This window comes from Triticum urartu, chromosome 5A (assembly GCF_056163025.1).
Source record: "Triticum urartu cultivar PI428250 chromosome 5A, HENAU_Tu73, whole genome shotgun sequence".
NCBI lineage: Eukaryota > Viridiplantae > Streptophyta > Magnoliopsida > Poales > Poaceae > Triticum > Triticum urartu.
In genome coordinates, this window is record NC_141877.1 from 124,400,459 (window position 1) to 124,421,994 (window position 21,536).

Below are 21,536 nucleotides of genomic sequence, written 5' to 3' on the forward strand. Positions count from 1 at the left end.
TGTGTAAACGCAAACAGTTTATCTGGATCAACCGTATGCCCTGCATCGCACACGCAACTAAAATCTAAACCGTGTTTGATGGCTCTGCCATCGCAAATGTTTTGCACCTTTTTTACGGTTCTTTTACACCACCGTTTGTGATTATTGCATCGCACATAGTTTCATCGAAGGGTCTCTGTTCGTAGTGTCGCGTTAGCAGCATCCTGCAGTAGTGAGTATGATAGGATGGTATCGTCCTTTGAATGATTCGAGTGGCTTGACTTGGCACATGTTCACACATATAGCTGAAACAAAATCAACACGGCCTCCACGATATTTATATTCAAGGTGATTTATATCCTACTCATGCTTGCACTCAATGTTGGTTAATCTTAATGCATGTTTATGACTGGTGTCGCTCTCTAGTTGGTCGCTTCCCAGTCTCTTTCTAGCCTTCACTTGTACTAAGCAGGAATACTGCTTGTGCATCCACTTCCATAAACCCAAAGTTGTTCCATATGAGTCCACCATACCTACCTATATGCGGTATTTACCTGCCGTTCCAAGTAAATTTGCATGTGCCAAACTCTAAACCTTCAAATGATAATCTGTTTTGTATGCTCGAATCGCTCATGTAGCAACTAGGGCTGTCAATATCTTTCATGCTAGGTGGGTTATTCTCACGATGAGTGGAATCCGCTCATCATTCATGAGAAAATGGTTGGTAACTGGGATACCCAGTCCCATGCTCAAATCAAACCAAAATAATTGCAAATAAAACTCCCCCAGGACTGTTGTTAGTTGGACGGTACCCGTTGTTTCGGACCAGCCGTGGAGTGTGCTTGTTGGTGGTGGGGGAATATAAACTTTAACATTCTGTTTGGGAACCGCCTATAATGTATGTAGCATGGAAGATACTGAGATCTCTTGGTTGTTATGTTGACAGTGAAAGCATACCGCTCAAAATATTATTTATCTCTATTTCAAAAACTCGAGCTCTGGCACATCTGCAAATCCCTGCTTCCCTCTGCGAAGGGCCTATCTATTTACTTCTATTGCTGAGTCATCCTCCTCTTATAAAAAGCACCAGTTAGAAAGCACCACTGTCATTTGTATGCATTATTATTAATTTATATTGAGTATGTCTGTGACTGGATCTCTTTTACCATGAATTACAATGTCTAGTTAGTCCTTGATCTTCAAGGGTGCTCTGCATTTAAGTTTTTCTTTTTCAGAAAGGGCTAGCAAGATACCATCTCGTCATATCATACCATGATTGTTTTGAGAAAGTGTTGTCATCCGAGATTTTTTATTATTGCTCGCTAGTTGATTATGCCATTGATATGAGTAAATGTGAGACCTAAGTGTTATTGTGGATATGGTTAGTTCATAATCTTTGCTGAAAACTTGAATGTTGGCTTTACATATTTGCAACAACAAGATCAAACAGAGTTTGTAAAAGTTTTTCTTTATCACTTTCAGTTTGTCAACTGAATTGCTTGAGGACAAGCAATGGTTTAAGCTTGGGGGAGTTGATACGTCTCCATCATATTAACTTTTCCAAACTCTTTTGCCCTTGTTTTGGAATCTAACTTCCATGATTTGAATGGAACTAACCCGGACTGATGCTGTTTTCAGCAGAATTGCCATGCTGTTATTTTTGTGCAGAAATAACAGTTCTTGGAATGACCTAAAAATTCATGAAGATCATTTTTGGAATTAATAAAAAATGTTGGAGAAAGAATCAACTGAAGGGGGCCCACACCCTGGCGACAAGGGTGGGGGCGCGCCCTCCATCCTTGTGGGCCCCCTGTACCTCCACCAACCACAACTCCAACTCCATATATTCACGTTCGGGGAGAAAAAAATCGAAGAGAAGGATTTATCGCGTTTTACGATACGGAGCCGCCGCCAAGCCTTGTTCTTCCTCGGGAGGGCAGATCTGGAGTCTGTTTTGGGCTCCGGAGAGGGGAATCCATCGCCATCGTCATCATCAACCATCCTCCATCACCAATTTCATGATGCTCACCGCCATGCGTGAGTAATTCCATCATAGGCTTGCTGGGCGGTGATGGGTTGGATGAGATTTACCATGTCTTCGAGTTAGTTTTGTTAGGGTTTGGTCCCTAGTATCCACTATGTTCTAAGATTGATGTTACTATGACTTTGCTATGCCTAATGCTTGTCATTAGGGCCCGAGTGTCATTATTTCAGATCTAAACCTATTATGTTTTCATGAATATATTTGTGTTCTTGGTCCGATATTGCAAGTTATAGTCACCTACTACGTGTTAAGATTTGGCAACCCCGGAGTAACAATAGTCGGGACACTTCCCGGTGATGATCGTAGTTTGAGGAGTTCATGTATTCACTAAGTGCTAATGCTTTGGTCTGGTACTCTATTAAAAGGAGGCCTTAATATCCCTTAGTTTCCAATAGGACCCCGCTGCCACGGGAGGGTAGGACAAAAGATGACATGCAAGTTCTTTTCCATAAGTACTGATACGTCTCCAACGTATCTATAATTTTTGATTGCTCCATGCTATATTATCTACTGTTTTGGACTATATTGGGCTTTATTTTCCACTTTTATATTATTTTTGGGACTAACCTATTAACCGGAGGCCCAGCCCAGAATTGTTGTTTTTTGCCTATTTCAGTGTTTCACATAAACGGAATATCAAACGGAGTCCAAACGGAATAAAATCTTCGGGAACGTGATTTTCTCACCGAACGTGATCCAGGAGACTTGGACCCTGCTCCAAGGAACAAAAGAGGCGGTCACGAGGGTGGGGGGTGCCCCCCCCCCTAGGGCACACCCCCCTGCCTCGTGGGCCCCTCGTTGCTCCTCCGGCGTACTTCTTCCTCCTATATATACCCACGTACCCCCAAACTATCAGAACAGGAGCCAAAAACCTAATTCCACCGCCGCAACTTTCTGTATCCACGAGATCCCATCTTGAGGCCTGTTCCGGAGCTTCGCCGGAAGAGGGCCGTCATCACGGAGGGCTTCTACATCATCATAGCCTCTCCGATGAAGTGTGAGTAGTTTACCTCAGACCTTCGGGTACATAGTTAGTAGCTAGATGGCTTCTTCTCTCTCTTTGAATCTCAATACAAAGTTCTTCCCCTCTCTTGTGGAGATCTATTCGATGTAATCTTGTTTTTGCGGTGTGTTTGTTGAGACCGATGAATTGTGGGTTTATGATCAAGTCTATCTATGAATAATATTTGAATCTTCTCTAAATTCTTTTATGTATGATTGGTTATCTTTGCAAGTCTCTTCGAATTATCCGTTTGGTTTGGTCAAATAGATTGGTATTTCTTGCCATGGGAGAAGTGCTTAGCTTTGGGTTTGATCTTGTGGTGTCCTTACCCAGTGACAGAAGGGGCAGCAAGGCACGTATTGCATCGCTGCCATCGAGGATAACAAGATGGGGTTTATTTCATATTGCATGAATTTATCTCTCTACATCATATCATCTTGCTTAAGGCGTTACTCTGTTTTTAACTTAATACTCTAGATGCATGCTAGATAGCGGTCGGCGAGTGGAGTAATAGTAGTAGATGCAGAATCGTTTCGATCTACTTGTCAAGGACGTGATGCCTATATACATGATCATGCCTAGATATTCTCATAACTATGCTCAATTCTGTCAATTGCTCAACAGTAATTTGTTCACCCACCGTAGAATACTTATGCTCTTGAGAGAAGCCACTAGTGAAACCTATGGCCCCTGGGTCTATTCTCATTATATCAATCTCCATTACTTTAATCTTGCTTTGCTTTTTACTTTGCCTTTACTTTTTTACTTTGCATCTTTATACCAAAAATATTATATCTATCAGATCTCACTCTCGTAAGTGACTGTGAAGGGCTTGACAACCCCTAATCGCGTTGGTTGCGAGTACCTATCGCTTTGTGCAGGTACGAGGGACTTGAGCATGGGCTCCTACTGGATTGATACCTTGGTTCTCAAAAACTGAGGGAAATACTTACGCTACTCTGCTGCATCATCCCTTCCTCTTCGGGGAAAACCAACGCAAGCTCAAGACATAGCAAGAAGGATTTCTGGCGCCGTTGCCGGGGAGTCTACGCAAAAGTCAACATACCAAGTACCCATCACAATCCCTATATCTCGCATTACATTATTTGCCATTTGCCTCTCGTTTTCCTCTCCCCCCAATTCACCCTTGCCGTTTTATTTGCCCTCCCTCTCCCTATCCTCCCTCTCTATTTGCCTCTTTTTGCCCGTTTGCTTTTTGCTTGCTCGTGTGGTAGTTTTCTTGTTTGTCGCGATGGCTCAAGATACTACTAAATTGTGTGACTTCACCAATACCAACAATAATGATTTCCTTAGCACTCCGATTGCTCCTCTTACCGATGCTGAATCTTGTGAAATTAATACTGCTTTGTTGAATCTTGTTATGAAAGATCAATTCGCCGGCCTTCCTAGTGAAGATGCCGCTACTCATCTGAATAGCTTCGTTGATTTATGTGATATGCAAAAGAAAAAAGATGTCAATAATGATGTCGTTAAATTGAAGCTATTTCCTTTTTCGCTTAGAGATCGTGCTAAAGCTTGGTTTTCGTCTTTGCCTAAGAATAGTATTGATTCATGGAACAAGTGCAAAGATGCTTTTATTTCTAAATATTTTCCTCCCGCTAAGATCATCTCTCTTAGAAACGATATTATGAACTTTAAACAACTTGATCATGAACATGTTGCACAAGCTTGGGAGAGAATGAAATCAATGATACGTAATTGCCCTACTCATTATTTGAATTTGTGGATGATTATACAAATTTTTTATGCCGGATTGAATTTTGCTTCTAGAAATCTTTTAGATTCGGCCGCGGGAGGCACTTTTATGGAAATCACTTTAGGAGATGCTACTAAACTCCTAGATAATATTATGGTTAATTATTCTCAATGGCATACTGAAAGATCTTCTAATAAAAAAGTGCATGCGATAGAAGAAATTAATGTGTTGAGTGGAAAGATGGATGAACTTATGAAATTATTTGCTACTAAGAGTGTTTCTTATGATCCTAATGATATGCCTTTGTCTACTTTGATTGAGAATAACAATGAATCTATGGATGTGAATTTTGTTGGTAGGAATAATTTTGGTAACAACGCTTATAGAGGGAATTTTAATCCTAGGCCATATCCTAGTAATTCTTCTAATAATTATGGGAATTCCCACAATAACTCTTATGGAAATTATAATAAGATACCCTCTGATTTTGAATCTAATATTAAAGAATTTATTTCTTCGCAAAAGAATTTTAATGCTATGATTGAAGAAAAATTGCTTAAGATTGATGATTTGGCTAGGAACGTTGATAGAATTGCTCTTGAGATTGATTCTTTAAAGCTTAGATCTATTCCTCCTAAGCATGATATCAATGAGTCTCTCAAAGCCATGAGAATTTCCATTGATGAGTGCAAGGAAAGAACCGCTAGGATGCGTGCTTCTAAAGATGCCTTTATTAAAGCGTGTTCTTCCAATACCTATGAAAATCAAGATGAAGATCTAAAAGTTAATGATGAAATTGATGAAAGTGGGATTGAAAGAAATAAAAAGCTAGATGTTGCTAAACCCACTATATTGGATTTCAATTATGAAAGTTGCTCTTTAATTGATTGTATTTCCTTGTTGCAATCCGTGCTAAATTCTCCACATGCTTATAGTCAAAATAAAGCCTTCACCGAACATTTTGTTGATGCCTTGATGCAATCTTATGAAGAAAAACTTGAGTTGAAAGTTTATATCCCTAGAAAACTCTATGATGAGTGGGAACCAACTATTAAAATTAAAATTAAAGATCATGAGTTTTATGCTTTGTGTGATTTGGGTGCTAGTGTCTCTACTATTCCCAAGACTTTGTGTGATTTACTAGATTTCCGTAATTTTGATGATTGCTCTCTAAACTTGCATCTTGCGGATTCCACTATTAAGAAACCTATGGGAAGGATTAATGATGTTCTTATTGTTTCAAATAGGAATTATGTGCCCGTAGATTTCATTGTTCTTGATATAGATTGCAATCCTTCTTGCCCTATTATTCTTGGTGGACCTTTCCTTAGAACGGTTGGTGCGATTATTGATATGAAGGAAGGGAATATTAGATTTCAATTTCCATTAAAAAGGGCATGGAACACTTTCCTAGAAAGAAAATAAAATTACCATATGAAACTATCATGAGAGCCACTTATGGATTGCCTACCAAAGATGGCAATACTTAGATCTATCCTCGCTTTTATGCCTAGCTAGGGGCGTTAAACGATAGCGCTTGTTGGGAGGAAACCCAATTTTATTTTTATTCATTGCTTTTTGCTCCTGCTTAGTAATAAATAAATTATTTAGCCTCTGTTTTTGTTGTGTTTTTTGTGTTTAATTAGTGTTTGTGCCAAGTAGAACTGTTGGGAAGACTTGGGGAAAGTCTTGTTAAACTTGCTGCAAAAAACAGAAACTTTAGCGCTCACGAGAACTGCTGTCATTTTTATTTGGAGAGTGATATTTAGTTAATTATTTTTGCATATGATTAATAGATAAATTCCTCACGTCCAGAAATTTATTTTAGAATTTTTTGGGTTCCATATCTTGCTCTAGCTACAGATTACTACAGACTATTCTGTTTTTGACAGATTCTGTTTTTCGTGTGTTGTTTGCTTATTTTGATGAATCTATGGCTAGTAAAATAGTTTATAATCCATAGATAAGTTGTAATACAGTAGGTTTAACACCAATATAAATAAAGAATGAGTTCATTACAGTACCTTGAAGTGGTCTTTTGTTTTCTTTCGCTAACGGAGCTCACGAGTTTTCTATTTTGGGTTTTGTGTTGTGAAGTTTTCAAGTTTTGGGTGAATTCTTTTGATGGATCATGGAACAAGGAGTGGAAAGAGCCTAAGCTTGGGGATGCCCATGGCACCCCCAAGATAATCCAAGGACAACAAGAAGTCAAAGCTTGGGGATGCCCCGGAAGGCATCCCCTCTTTCGTCCACTTCCATCGGTAATTTACTTGGAGCTATATTTTTATTCACCAACATGATATGTGTTTTGCTTGGAGCGTCTTGTATTATTTGTGTCTTTGTGTATTAGTATGAAATAATCATCCTTGCTGTACACACCTTTTGAGAGAGCCATACATGAATTAAAATTTGATAGAATACTCTATGTGCTTCACTTATATCTTTTGAGCTAAGTAGTTTTGCTCTATGTGCTTCACTTATATCTTTTGAGCATTATAATTTTGCTCTATGTGCTTCACTTAGATCTTTTAGAGCACGGTGGTGGATTTGTTTTAAAGAAACTATTGATCTCTCATGCTTCACTTAAATTATTTTGAGAGTCTCTTAATAGCATGGTAATTTGCTTAATAATAATATGCTTGGTATTCAAGATTTGTGAAACTTTCTTTTGAGTGTGTTGAATACTAAGAAAAGATTGAAGCATGATAATTGTTTTGAGATATGGAGGTGATAATATTAAAGTCATGCTAGTTGAGTAGTTGTGAATTTAAAGAATACTTGTGTTAAAGTTTGTGATTCCCGTAGCATGCACGTATGGTGAACCGTTATGTGATGAAGTCGGAGCATGATTTATTTATTGATTGTCTTCCTTATGAGTGGCGATCGAGGACGAGCGATGGTCTTTTCCTACCAATCTATCCCCCTAGGAGCATGCACGTAATACTTTGCTCTAATAACTTCTAGATTTTTGCAATAAGTATATGAGTTCTTTATGACTAATGTTGAGTCCATGGATTATACGCACTCTCACCCTTCCACCTTTGCTAGCCTCTCTAATACCGCGCACCTTTCGCCGGTATCATACACCTACCATATACCTTCATCAAAACAGCCACCATACCTACCTATTATGGCATTTCCATAGCCATTCCGAGATATATTGCCATGCAACTTTCCATGTTCTGTTCATGACACATTCATCATTGTCATATTGCATATCCCGGTACACCGCCGGATGCATTCACATAGAGTCATATTTTGTTCTAAGAATCGAGTTGTAATTGTTGAGTTATAAGAAAAATAAAAGTGTGATGATCATCATTATTAGAGCATTGTCCCAGTGAGGAAATAATGATGGAGACTATGATTCCCCCATAAGTCGGGATGAGACTCTGGACGAAAAATAAAATAATAAAATAATAAAAAAAGAGGCCAAAGAAGCCCAAATAAAAAGAGGCCATAAAAAAGAAAAGGCCCAAACAAAAAATGAGAGAAAAAGAGAGAAGGGACAATGTTACTATCCTTTTACCACACTTATGCTTCAAAGTAGCACCATGATCTTCATAGTAGAGAGTCTCTCATGTTATCACTTTCATATACAAGTGGGAATTTTACATTATAGAACTTGGCTTGTATATTCCAATGATGGGCTTCCTCAAAAATTGCCCTAGGTCTTCATGAGCAAGCAAGTTGGATGCACACCCACTTAGTTTCTTTTTGAGCTTTCATATACTTATAGCTCTAGTGCATCCGTTGCATGGCAATCCCTACTCACTCACATTGATATCTATTGATGGGCATCTCCATAGCCCGTTGATACGCCTAGTTGCTGTGAGACCATCTTCGCCTTTTTGTCTTCTCCACAACCACCATTCTATTCCACCTATAGTGCTATATCCATGGCTCACGCTCATGTATTGCGTGAAGATTGAAAAAGTGAGTATGAAACAATTGATTGGCTTGTCATCGGGGTTGTGCATGATTTAAATACTTTGTGTGGTGAAGATGGAGCATAGCCAGACTATATGATTTTGTAGGGATAACTTTCTTTGGCCTTGTTATTTTGAGAAGACATAATTGCTTTGTTAGTATGCTTGAAGTATTATTATCTTTTATGTCAATATAAACTTTTGTCTTGAATCTTTCTAATCTGAATATTCATACCACAATTAAGAAGATTTACATTGAAATTATGCCAAGTAGCACTCCGCATCAAAAAATTCTCTTTTTATCATTTACCTACTCGAGGAGGAGCAGGAATTAAGCTTGGGGATGCCTGATACGTCTCCAACGTATCTATAATTTTTGATTGCTCCATGCTATATTATCTACTATTTTGGACGATATTGGGCTTTATTTTCCACTTTTATATTATTTTTGGGACTAACCTATTAATCGAGGCCCAGCCCAGAATTGCTGTTTTTTGCCTATTTCAGTGTTTCGGATAAACGGAATATCAAATGGAGTCCAAACGGAATAAAATCTTCGAGAACGTGATTTTCTCACCGAACGTGATCCAGGAGACTTGGACCCTGCTCCAAGGAACAAAAGAGGCGGTCACGAGGGTGGGGGCGCGCCCCCTGCCTCGTGGGCCCCTCGTTGCTCCTCCGGCGTACTTATTCCTCCTATATATACCCACGTACCCCCCAAACTATCAGAACAGGAGCCAAAAACCTAATTCCACCGCCGCAACTTTCTGTATCCACGAGATCCCATCTTGGGGCCTGTTTCGGAGCTCCGCCGGAAGAGGGCCGTCATCACAAAGGGCTTCTACATCATCATAGCCTCTCCGATGAAGTGTGAGTAGTTTACCTCAGACCTTCGGGTCCATAGTTAGTAGCTAGATGGCTTCTTCTCTCTCTTTGAATCTCAATACAAAGTTCTCCCCCTCTCTTGTGGAGATCTATTCGATGTAATCTTGTTTTTGCGGTGTGTTTGATGAGACCGATGAATTGTGGGTTTATGATCAAGTCTATCTATGAATAATATTTGAATCTTCTCTGAATTCTTTTATGTATGATTGGTTATCTTTGCAAGTCTCTTCGAATTATCCGTTTGGTTTGGCCAACTAGATTGGTATTTCTTGCCATGGGAGAAGTGCTTAGCTTTGGGTTCGATCTTGCGGTGTCCTTACCGAGTGACAGAAGGGGCAGCAAGGCACGTATTGCATCGCTGCCATCGAGGATAACAAGATGGGCTTTATTTCATATTGCATGAATTTATCTCTCTACATCATGTCATCTTGCTTAAGACGTTACTCTGTTTTTAACTTAATACTCTAGATGCATGCTGGATAGCGGTCGACGAGTGGAGTAATAGTAGTATATGCAGAATCGTTTCGATCTACTTGTCACGGACGTGATGCCCATATACATGATCATGCCTAGATATTCTCATAACTATGCTCAATTCTGTCAATTGCTCAACAGTAATTTGTTCACCCACCGTAGAATACTTATGCTCTTGAGAGAAGCCACTAGTGAAACCTATGGCCCCCGGGTCTATTCTCATGATATCAATCTCCATTACTTTAATCTTGCTTTGCTTTTTTACTTTGCCTTTACTTTTTACTTTGCATCTTTATACCAAAAATACCAAAAATATTATATCTATCAGATCTCACTCTCGTAAGTGACCGTGAAGGGCTTGACAACCCCTAATCGCGTTGGTTGCGAGTAGCTATCGTTTTGTGCAGGTATGAGAGACTTGAGCGTGGGCTCCTACTGGATTGATACCTTGGTTCTCGAAAACTGAGGGAAATACTTACGCTACTCTGCTGCATCATCCCTTCCTCTTCGGGGAAAACCAACGCAAGCTCAAGACGTAGCAAGCACGTATGACTATATTCGGAATACATGCCTACATTATATTCATGAATTGGAGCTAGTTCTGTGTCACCCTGTGTTATAAGAGAGAATTCCTTATTTGTCTCTCTCTTAAAATTTGGTTCCCTTTTTGGCCCTAAAAGAATTTTTTTCCTTTTCTGACACTCAAACTTCATTTTGTTCCCTCTATGACATTTCCGTCAGTTTTGCCAAATAACACCGTTAAATACAACATGAAAAGTCCATTTTACCCCTGGTGTATTTTGTGACCAAAATGGAAGTCAAAACAATGGCAATATGAACTGGAATATATTACCAAATGAAACAAAATCTGCAATTATCCCCTGTACAGTACAGTACACACATGCACAAATTTCAATTGAAAATTTGGACAGAGCCTCCCTTGTATTTTGGAGGCATATCCCCTGTACAGTACACATATGCACAAAAAACACACATAATTGCTCGAGATCTCTAATTGCTCCAGGTTCACATATATGCAAACATCCCACATAGCTGGTCATCTACACACATTCAGGTTCACATAAAAGTGACATACAATAGTCCAGGTTCACATAAAGATGACATAATAGCCCAGGTTCACAACAGGTCGCATATAGCACGTAAAGAGGGTTCACAACAGGTCGCATATAGCACGTAAAGAGCCAAGGTCCACACATACATCACATAAACAGCTCCGTTTTCAAAATGAAACATGATACAGAAAGTAATGACATGAGAATCACAAACTAAGTCTCCTTTTGCTTCGTGTGCTCATTGCAGGGCTAGCAGGGTTGAATTTCTTGCTGCGTGTACCCATTGCAGGGCTGTCAAGTGGCACCATAGGAAGGTGCGGAGTAATTTCAGCAACCTCTTTGCTTTTTCTTTTGGCATGTACCTTCACAGCAACATGTGTTTTCTTTTCGGCGACATCATGTTCGCCACAAATGGGTTGTGTTCTTGATCTAGACATACACATACATGACATACAGGTAGCCCAAGTTAACAATAGAACAATGCATAACATAACATTAGAACTTCGAAACTACCATAGGTTACCTTTTTGCTCCTGTGGATCCAGATTTACCACATTTCCCTTTTTCCTTGGTTGTTTTCTCCAAGATTTGGCTATGGTGAGAAGAATGCACTCAGAACACAAAGGCACAATTAATTATATTTAATTATGAGCATGGTTGTTGCTAACCTTGGCGGAAAACGCATGGCTGATGGAGCATCATCCTCGCAAGGCACAATTGATGATTGAGCTGATTTGGTGGTCTTTGTCCTCTTCTTTGGTGGTCCTCTACATGAGCAACAAAAAAGTAGTTAACATGTATGGTTTTTACAAAAAATGCAAGTGATGCAATATACAATAAAATTCATTACCTCACATCTAAAATAGCAGCAATGTCATCTGGGTTACCCTTCTTGCATTTGTGCCAATGATGCCCATAGTCCTTGCAAATAGGGCATAAGTGTTGGCCACTTTTTCTTTTCTTCTCACTGCAGCCTTTATACCTCTCAGTTTTAGGCCTACCCGCTGTGGCTTTTAGTAGTGGTGGATACATGAAGAATCCATGGTCTGATTTAGGCCACTGGTTCTTGTCAACCATGGCAGGGATTAGTTGGTCATAAGCTGCTCTAAATTTGTGAATGGAGTAACACGAGTCCACATAGTTCTCTATGCGTGCATTGGTAAGAGATGTGATAAATGCTAGACCATGTTTGCAAGGAAGGCCAGAAACTTCCCATTATCTACAAGAACATGTCCTGTCAAGCAAGTTGACCACAAACCTAAAGCCGTTGCCTCCCAATGCGGTTACTTCAGCAACTTCTTCTGAGCTTTCAACCACCTCCAAGTTTAATTCTCTGGTCTTTGCATTCAACTTCTTAATTATGTGGGGAAGAATCAACCCAACTAACTTTCTTGCTACCTTTCTCCTTCGGTTCCACATGATCATAATCAATTGCCTAAGCTTATCAAAGAAGTCGTCCAAGTTCAAGGACTTGTGATGCTTAATCCGATTATTGAAGCACTCATCCAAGTTGTTTGTAACATAATCCACCTTGGAAATTGTTGAGAACTGACTCCTAGACCACAACCTAGTGTGCCACTTCCTAAGATATGCAGTCGCTGTTGGCTTTGCTATGTCCATTGCAACCCAATTTTTCTCAAATAAATATGGGTTCCATGAGTAAGCAGCAGCCCAAAGGTGGTCATCAAAAACCTTTCCATGAAACTTCTTCTTGAAGTTGGACACCAAGTGAAACATACATTCCCTATGTTCAGCCTCTGGGAACACTTCTTTTACACCTGTCATCACTGGCTGCCCAGCATCGGTGCATATGGTTAAACCCCTTGGGGATCCTATGGCTTGCCTAACCAATTGCATGAACCAGATCCAGTTCTCATTAGTTTCAGAATCAAAAACACCCATACAAACTGGATACATCCAACTATGGCCATCAACGGCGGTAGCACTAGCCAGTTGCCCCTTGAATCTGCCTGTCAAGAAGGTGCTATCTACTGCCAAGTATGGCCTGCAACCACTAAGGAACCTGCCGATGCAAGGCTTCAAAGCGACAAAAAATCTCTTAAATTTGATTTTATCTTTTATTGTGTGGTGCTCAATTATCACTATGCTACCGGGGCAGCACCTTTCAATTTGTGCCTTAAAACTATACAGATTATCAAAGCTTGTATCCCAATCACCATATAGTTCCTTCAAGGCTAGCAGCTTACCCATGTATACTCTCTTGTACTTGATGTTGATTCCATGGTGCTCTTTAAGCTTCTTTCGCAATGCCTTTGGTCCTAGAGTTGCATCCTCAATTAGCCAATCCTTCACGTGCTCACATATCCACCGCTTGGTTGCATTCTTTATCTTCTTTTTCCTTTTTGTACTTGAGAAATCATGACCACAAGAGTTCTTTCTCACCTACAAAAGACAAACATAGATAATTAGTAAAGATCTTTTAACAATTTAAGCACACATGAGTAAAGTTAGAAATTACCATTACGGTGCACCCATCTTCCATTGTAGAAGCATATATCCTCCATGGACACTTATCTTCATCCCTTCTTGAACAATAGGCACTGAACCTATGTGGTGCAGTTTTCTCGGTGTTAAACTCAAATTCATGTTTGATTGCATGTTGAGAAAGCGCCAACTTAAACTCTGCCATATTGGGATATTTTCTTCCTTCGGTCATTTGGGGATCTAATTTATCATATTCTAAATGTGGTGCATGCTCTGCCTCGTGCACTTCCTCATCTTCCTCTACTTCCTCATCGCTCTCATCCTCGCTCTCATGACCAGGAACATAGTCTTCGTCCCTTTCTTTATCGTAACAGGGAACCATGATAAGAGGATCTAATTTATCATAATCATCATCGTCTAAATAAATATTTTCCTCATCAACACCAACATGTTCATTCTCAGGTATTGGGTTGCGAAGATAATCATCATCGTCTTGTTCTGTGTTGCTAGGTTGGATATGCACATCAATATGCCACTTCGTGATAGGCTCATATGGTTCAGATGGATCACAATATGCAACAAACAAGTGCACAACCTTTGTGTTAGAGAGTTTCTCAAACATAGACACCAATTCCTGGTCAGATGTTACTTCTGGGTAGATTTTAAGAAAAGGATCATAGTATTAAACATGTGCAACTTCCAAATAGCGAGGCGAGTACTACTCTACGATTGATTCAACCAAGTCCTTACAATTTGTTAAGTTGGAATCAATAACCTTATCATAACAAAAGCATTTGATATCCTTCCTAGTTTTTTTTTGGGTTGCCAAGCAATTTGATTTTCAGCAAATATGTTGAATTTGGATCCATCCTGTAAAAGCAAAAGATCAATTGTGCATGAACATACTTGATTCATGTTTTAAATAAAAAAGTGACATGTGTAAATAGATTATCCAATATAACATATTTGTTTTATATGAACATAATCTTTGTCTATTGTTTCATTGTAGATTTGGCAGCAACAAATATCCATCTCTAACTACTCTGTTGCATCTTCGATCCATCTCAAGTACATTGTTTAATATGAACATAGTGTTGCATTTTGAGAAAAATCATGTCAATAAAGGTGAAGCAAATATGTTGCATTTTGGATCCATCTCTAAGTAATCTGTTTGTTCAAGGACGTATCATGGCAGCAAATACTCAAATATAGAGAAAACAGGCACTTACCCTTGTAGCCATGCCGGAGCACTTGCATCCGAGGCCGTCGCACCTGGACCTCCCTCTGCCTCCCCGCCATGGCCGCCCTCCGGCGCCGCACCTGGACCTCCTTCCGCCTTCCCGCCATGGACGCCATCCAGTGGCGCGCCTGGAACTCCCTCCGCCTCCCCGCCATGGCCGCCCGTCGCCTCCCCGCCATGGCCGACCGAGGCCGAGACCGGCGCAGCGTCGGCCACGCCCTCCACCACGCCGTCCATCCCGCCACCAGCATCGGCCACGCCCTCCTCCATCCGCGATTTTTTTAGGGTTAGGGATCGAGGGAAAGGGGAATCGAGGAGAGTAGGGAGGGGATCGGGGTGGTTGACCCAGTGCAGCGCCTGACGGTTCACTCAACCAGTTTTTTTCCAGCGTCCTAGCAGGGGTAAGATCGACATTTCCAGTCACAGTTAACGTTTCTAACGGCAAAAACTGATAGATGTGTCAAAGAAGGAAGAAAATGAAGTTGTGGTGTCAAAAAAGGAAAAAATAAAAAATTTAGGGTCAAAAAGGGAACTAGATTTTAAGAATGGGTCAAATAAGGAATTCTCTCATGTTATACCTGTTGCATGATGAATGCCATCCGACATATTTATCCATCATTGATCCATTGCCTACGAGTTCGTTTCATATTGATATTTGCTTTGTTACTTTTCCGTTGCCACTATTATGCTTGCTACTGTTACTTTTGCCACTATTACCGTTACTTCCATACTACTTTGCTATTAAATATTTTACTGCAGATATTAAGTCTTTCAGGTACGGTTGAATTGACAACTCAGCTGCTAATACTTGAGAATATTCTTTGGCTCCCCTTGTGTCAAATCAATAAATTTGGGTTGAATACTCTACCCTCGAAAACTGTTGCGATCCCCTATACTTGTGGGTTACCAAAGGGGAAACTAAAACTTTACATAAGGAAAAGTGACAGTAAGAAAGACGAGCACTGTTGAAGTGGGGGAGCTCCTTGAACTTTGTTCATGCCCATGGAAACTTTGCAAACCTTGATTACAGAAACTTTTCAACAAAAATAATTAGCCCCTTGTACAAATCCATTGTATTATAAAAATAATGTGTCAAGATTTACATTTAGGATGTTTAGATTGCTTGTTTGGTGTGTGCGGTGCAAAAACAGAAACTTTTGCCGTGGTGCGTGAATTTACATTTTTTACTGGAACATGCTAAAATTCTGAAATTTTAACACAATACTTCTATGAATTTATTTTATTTTATCCTAATTGTTCAGAATTTTGGAGTTATAGAAGTATGGTTAATGTTCATATTACTACAGACTATTCTGTTTTTGACAGATTCTGTTTTTGTTACGATGTTTGCTTGTTTTGATGAATCTCTAAATTGTATCGGGGGTATAAGCCATAGTGAAGTTAGAATACAATAGGTATAATGCAATAATAAAATATGAATGGGTTTGCAACAATACTTAAAGTAGTGATTTGCATTATTATACTAACGGATCTCATGAAGATTTTGTTAAGTTTTGTGTGGATGAAGTGTTCGAAGATCGAAGAGGTCTTGATATAAGGAGAAGGAGGAGAGGCAAGAGTTCAAGGTTGGGGATGCCCAAGGCACCCCAAGTAAAGGAGACTCGGCGTCTAAGTTTGGGGATGTCCCGGAAGGCATCTCATCTTTCTTCAACAAGTATCGGTATGTTTCGGTTGCTGTTTTGTTCACATGATATGCGTAAATTCTTGGAGCGTTGTGTGCTTTTTTATTTTCCTTTTCTTTTATCCACCACGCTGGCATGAAATAGTCCTTGGTTGATTTATAGAATGCTATTTGCATTTCACTTATATCTTTTGAGTATGACTTTATAGAATGCTTCATGTGCTTCACCTATATCATTTGAAGTTTGGATTGCTTGTTTCTCTACATAGGAAAAACTTCATTTGTAGAATACTCTTTTGCTTCACTTATATTTGTTATAGCGTGGGCAAGACTTTTGTAGGAAGAATTAAACTGTCTGCCTTCAATAAAATTGTGTCTTTTTATTTGTTTGCCTCTTCCCTTTTTACAATTTATCCTTGTTTAGTTTAGCAATTTGAATGCATAATTTAGTTCACCCAAAAAAGGAATTTATAATTTAGTTGTCAAAAAATCTATGACACTTCAATTTTAGTGCAATACATTGATTTGTAACAAATTTGGTTTTATGGGCCAGAAGAGCTTGCATAGATGACCATCTTACTTTGTGAATTTGGTTGTCTCTATAAAAAGTGGCATTTCACACATGCAGAATGTGTGGCCTAGTAGTCAAGAACCTTTTTTAATAATAAAGTAGTCAAGCATCTAGCATTTACAGGAGCTCTTTTTTATGTGAGGGGATATGGAGATCTCCTAGTCAGCGCTTATAGCAGTGCAGTCAAAACGAGCGCTCACGGACCCCCCAGCTGCACCTCGCCATGGGCAACTTGCCCTGGACGGCCCGACCCGACCCGGCCGGGAAAAGCCTGACTTGACCCAGCCCAGTGTTGCCCAAGGGCCGGGCCTGGGCCTGGAAATTGAGCCTGAAAGTCAGGTCGGGGCGGGCCTGGGCCCATCATATTTGGGTTTTACTGAAGAGGCCCGGCCCGAGGCCCGAGGCCCGGCAAGCTTTTACGTTGACAGGCCAGGCTTGGGCCTGGATTTTAGCCCCGATGGCCGGCCCGGGCCTAGGTTCTCTTCGTTGGGCTCTGTCTGGCCCGTCCCGAGGGATGGCCAGGTATATCCTCCCCCCCCCCCCCCCCCCCGCGCGCGCCTCGCATGGGCCAGCACAGTGACGCTAGTAGCGCTTCTCGCTTGGTCGCCCACCCCCCACCCCTCACAAAGTGAATATTGATCATTGACTTTCTCTAAAAAGTTCATTGAACTTAAAAAGAGTTTGTAGATTCAGAAATATTAATTATTATTTTTGTAAAATTTCATGAATTGAAAAAATGTTCTGGAGTTTGAAAAGTTCACGGATTTGTAAAAAAAAGGTTTACGAATTTGAAAAATGTTCACAAGTATGAAAGAACTATGCAGATTTAAAAAATGTTCGTGATTTTGAAAATAAGTACACAATATTGAAAAAAGATGACAACCTTAATTTTTTTTGCTAATTTGAAAAACTTTCACGAACTTGAACATGAACCATGAATTTGAATTTTTTCACCAAGTTAAAAAATGTTCATGAATTTAAAAAATATGAAAAGAGGAAATTAAAAATCCATAAAAAAGAAAATGAAAAGGAAAAGTAAATCTAAAAATAAAAAAGAACAAACAAAAATACTGAAAGAACCAAAGAAATCAGGGAGAAACCGGGCCAAAAAAAGGTTACCGAAAACGGGGTGTGTGTTAATTTACAAAAACAATAGGAACGTGGTACGCGCGCTGAATAGGAAATGGCGGGGATATGTCTCGCGCGCGGAAAAACCTATTCGACGCATTCTGCGTCAAATTGCCGGCGCGTCGCACAGAGGGGATCGCGATCGACCCGACGCGCGCTGGCACATTTAGTAGCCAGACGGGCATCTCCCATATCCCGGTTTTGGGAACATTCTCGAAGGTTCCCCAGCCGGTTATTTGGGTTTTGGGAACCTTCTAGAAGGTTCCTGAACCGTTTTTTTTTCTGTTTCTCTTTTTTCCTTTTCTGTTTCTTTTTTCTTCTTTTTTCTGTTTCTCTTCTTCTATTCTTTCAATTTTTATCTTATCTTTTTCTCTCTTTCATCAAATGTTCAGGAATTTTAAAGATGTTAATTCTTAATTTCTTTTTCATTTTTCCAGAAATGTTCCTGACGTTAAATTTAGTTCAGAAATTCCAAAAGAGTTTAGAATTTCAAATATTGTTAGATTCTTTTACAAAAAAGATCAAAATTCAATTATTATTTTCAAATTTAATAAATGTTTTGCATTTTTTTTCAAAAGTTCACAAAATGTTCAAAATTTCAAAAAATGTTTCTACTTTCAAATTTTGTTCAAAAAATTCATTAATTGTTCATGCTTTTATTAATTTGTTCGCAAAATTAAAAAATGTTCGGAGAATTTGAATAAAATGTTCGTACTTTTTAGTTGTAATAATAAATTCAAAAAATGTTCCTGAATTTTGGAAAATGTTCTGGAATTTTTAAAAATGTTCCAGCATTTCCAAATTTGTTCACTTACTATGAAAATGTTCGTGTTCATTTTGTTCGCATATTGAAATAATTTTTTTCATTTTGTTCTTTGTAATTTTAAGAATGTTTGCGTTTTTTAATAATTGTATATAATTCCGAAAAATGTTCATGTTTTGAAAAACATCTTTCAGAGTTTCAAAAAATGTCCACCTTTTCCAAGTTTTTTCACATATTTGAAAAATGTTCATGTTTTGAAAGTTTGATCCTAAATCAGAAATGTACAGGGAATTTTCGGAAAATGTTTCCATCTTGAAAAGTTATTCATAATTTCCAAAAATGTTCGCATTTTCAAATGATGTTCCTTTTTTAAGAAAATGTTTCTGTTTTTTAATATTCTTCGTAATATCTAAAATTATTCTCGTTTTTAATTTTATTCCTTTTTTCAAGAAATGGTTGAGAAATTCAAAAAATGTTCAAGTTTTTTCATGAAATGTTTGTGTTTTGAAATATTTGTTCATAAATTTGAAAAGGTCACTTTAAAAAATATTTACATATTTCAAGAAATAACTTTTGAAATTTCAAAAAAGATTTAAGTCTGGTGCGACTTATAGTTCATAAGCACTAGGTTGCTATTTTTAGTTACAATGCCTAGCGATTTTGGTTCACTCGCAGCAGGCCTCTATTATTAATGTTTAGATTTCACCACGGTCGTTTCCTTCTTTAAGAGCCGCAATGCATGTATAGCACAGAAGCTAGATGGAAGGAGCGGCTAGCACAGCTCGCTACTACTCCCTCCGGACGTTTATTAGCCTAAAGACAACTTTTCTTAGACTAAGATACATAGTAATTTGCCCACATTAATTCTTCCATTTCATTTCCAATGCACTCTCTCACATGCATGCAATCAATAAAAAAACACGCATGAAAATGTATTAATTTCTCAATCATGGCACCAGCAACAATGATTTTCAATACAACTAATGAAATGGTTCCATGTATGCACCTTTCCAAAGTGAGGTCTTATAAAAAAGGACATTCTTATGATGCTAAGAGGCCTAAAGAATCCGGATGAAGGGAGTATCTGCCAAGTCTAGGTTCGAATCACATGACTAGCCCCGCATTTTTTTGGCATTTTTTCCATGACGCGAAGTGCCACCGCGGGCCACTCTAGGCCGGCCCAGTTGAGGCGCGCCCTATGCGAAACCTCGACACTCTGACGCAGAGAGCGTCACATAGGAAGTCCTCGCACGCGCACCGAGACGCAGTGAGCGCTCGGTTGTAGCAACATTGTAGTGGGTCGGCCCTTTATTCGCTACGAATGTTAGTTAGTTAGCTAGTTCGTCTGTTTCTTTTCTCTTTTTTTTACTTTTGTTTATATTCTGAAAAATATTAAATATACATATTTCAAAATTAATTTACTTTAACATTAAAAGGTATTTGAAACATTGAAAAACAAGTTCATATCATTGAAAACAAATGTTTGGACCATTTAAATAAAAATGCTCTTGACATCTAAAAATGTTTATGCGCTTAAAAAAATGTTCATGACACTTATAAAAATGTTCATACAATACAAAAGGTAATTTTGGTAATTATAATTAGCGGTTCATACCATTGACATAAATATGCAATACATTTAAAAAATTATGGTCTAAAAAATATCTTAGTAAAAAAATGTAAGAATATTTTTGTAATTTCAAAAGAGAATCTTGTACCATTCAAAAAATATATGTGACATTTGAAAAAAGTTCACACGCTACAAACACTATGTTTATGCCATTTAAAATATATACAGTGTAAAACAAATGTTCGTGTAATTTAAAAACGTGTTTCATACCATTCAAAACAATGTTCAAACATGTATTCAAAACAGGTTCGACATATATTTGAGAAAATGTTCAAACATATATTTGAAAAAAAATGCTCAACATATATCAAGAAAATGGTCCATGTGTATATGGAAAATGTAAAACTTGTATTCACAAAGTATACACTTATTTGTGACAACAAAAAGAAAAAAAAGAAGAAAGAAACATAAAAATAAAACAACTAAAGAAAATAGAAAAAACAAAAGGAAAAACTCGCATGCAAGGTTCTAAAACCAGTCCATGCTGGTCTACAGAACCATCCCAAAACTGCTTTGATGGGTGAGCCCGCTAAGGCGAGGACACACCAATCCGAGTGGCAGGACAGATGCTCCTCTTGCCGCGGGCGAGATATAGCCCTAGTGCTTTTTCTGTTGCTCGGCATTGCCTTCATTTATTGGCCCTTGAGTTTTAGGCAGAATGATACATGCATTGTCCATTCATACTTCTTGAAGTAGGCTTTCACGCCGCTTTATAAATAAAAGCCCAAACAGCCAAACCAATAAAAGGAAGAGCGGTGATCCTCTTATAAAGTAGCTCACAAAATAAAACAATAGCGGAGATTAGCGAGACCGCCACCTACTCGGTGTCGAACATGAAAATAGGTGGAGCAACACCTAACAAATAGGCAACCCAGACTACAAAATAGGAGCAAAACCTCAGATCCTCAAGAAATCACCAGACCCCATAGCACTGCAAATACCAAGCTATCCGAGAGATCCCACAACCTGCTCCCGAAGCGCTAATCCTACCAGTGGATTGCAAGGATCGAATG

The 21,536-nt window shown here is 38.9% G+C and overlaps 1 protein-coding gene across 3 annotated transcripts; it reads right to left on the reverse strand.

Moving 5' to 3' along the window:
* Positions 1-11,078: 11,078 nt before the first annotated feature.
* LOC125555750 (uncharacterized) lies at positions 11,079-15,110 on the reverse strand. Of its 3 annotated transcripts, none has more exons than XM_087522665.1 (6): positions 14,779-15,110; positions 13,584-13,671; positions 13,312-13,507; positions 11,773-11,871; positions 11,628-11,696; positions 11,079-11,533 (listed from the first exon to the last, which is right to left on the reverse strand). In XM_087522665.1, the coding sequence occupies exons 1-6, from the start codon at positions 15,057-15,059 to the stop codon at positions 11,469-11,471; spliced, it is 798 nt and encodes a 265-aa protein (XP_087378791.1). In that variant the 5' UTR covers positions 15,060-15,110; the 3' UTR covers positions 11,079-11,468. The 3 variants fall into 3 exon arrangements, 2 of the variants coding, with proteins under 2 accessions (XP_087378791.1, XP_087378790.1); XM_087522664.1 differs by having other exon boundaries at positions 13,584-14,419; positions 14,779-14,862; XR_015603243.1 differs by lacking the exons at positions 11,079-11,533; positions 11,628-11,696 and having other exon boundaries at positions 11,786-11,871; positions 11,955-13,507; positions 13,584-14,419; positions 14,779-14,862.
* Between the last annotated feature and the right edge of the window lie 6,426 nt (positions 15,111-21,536).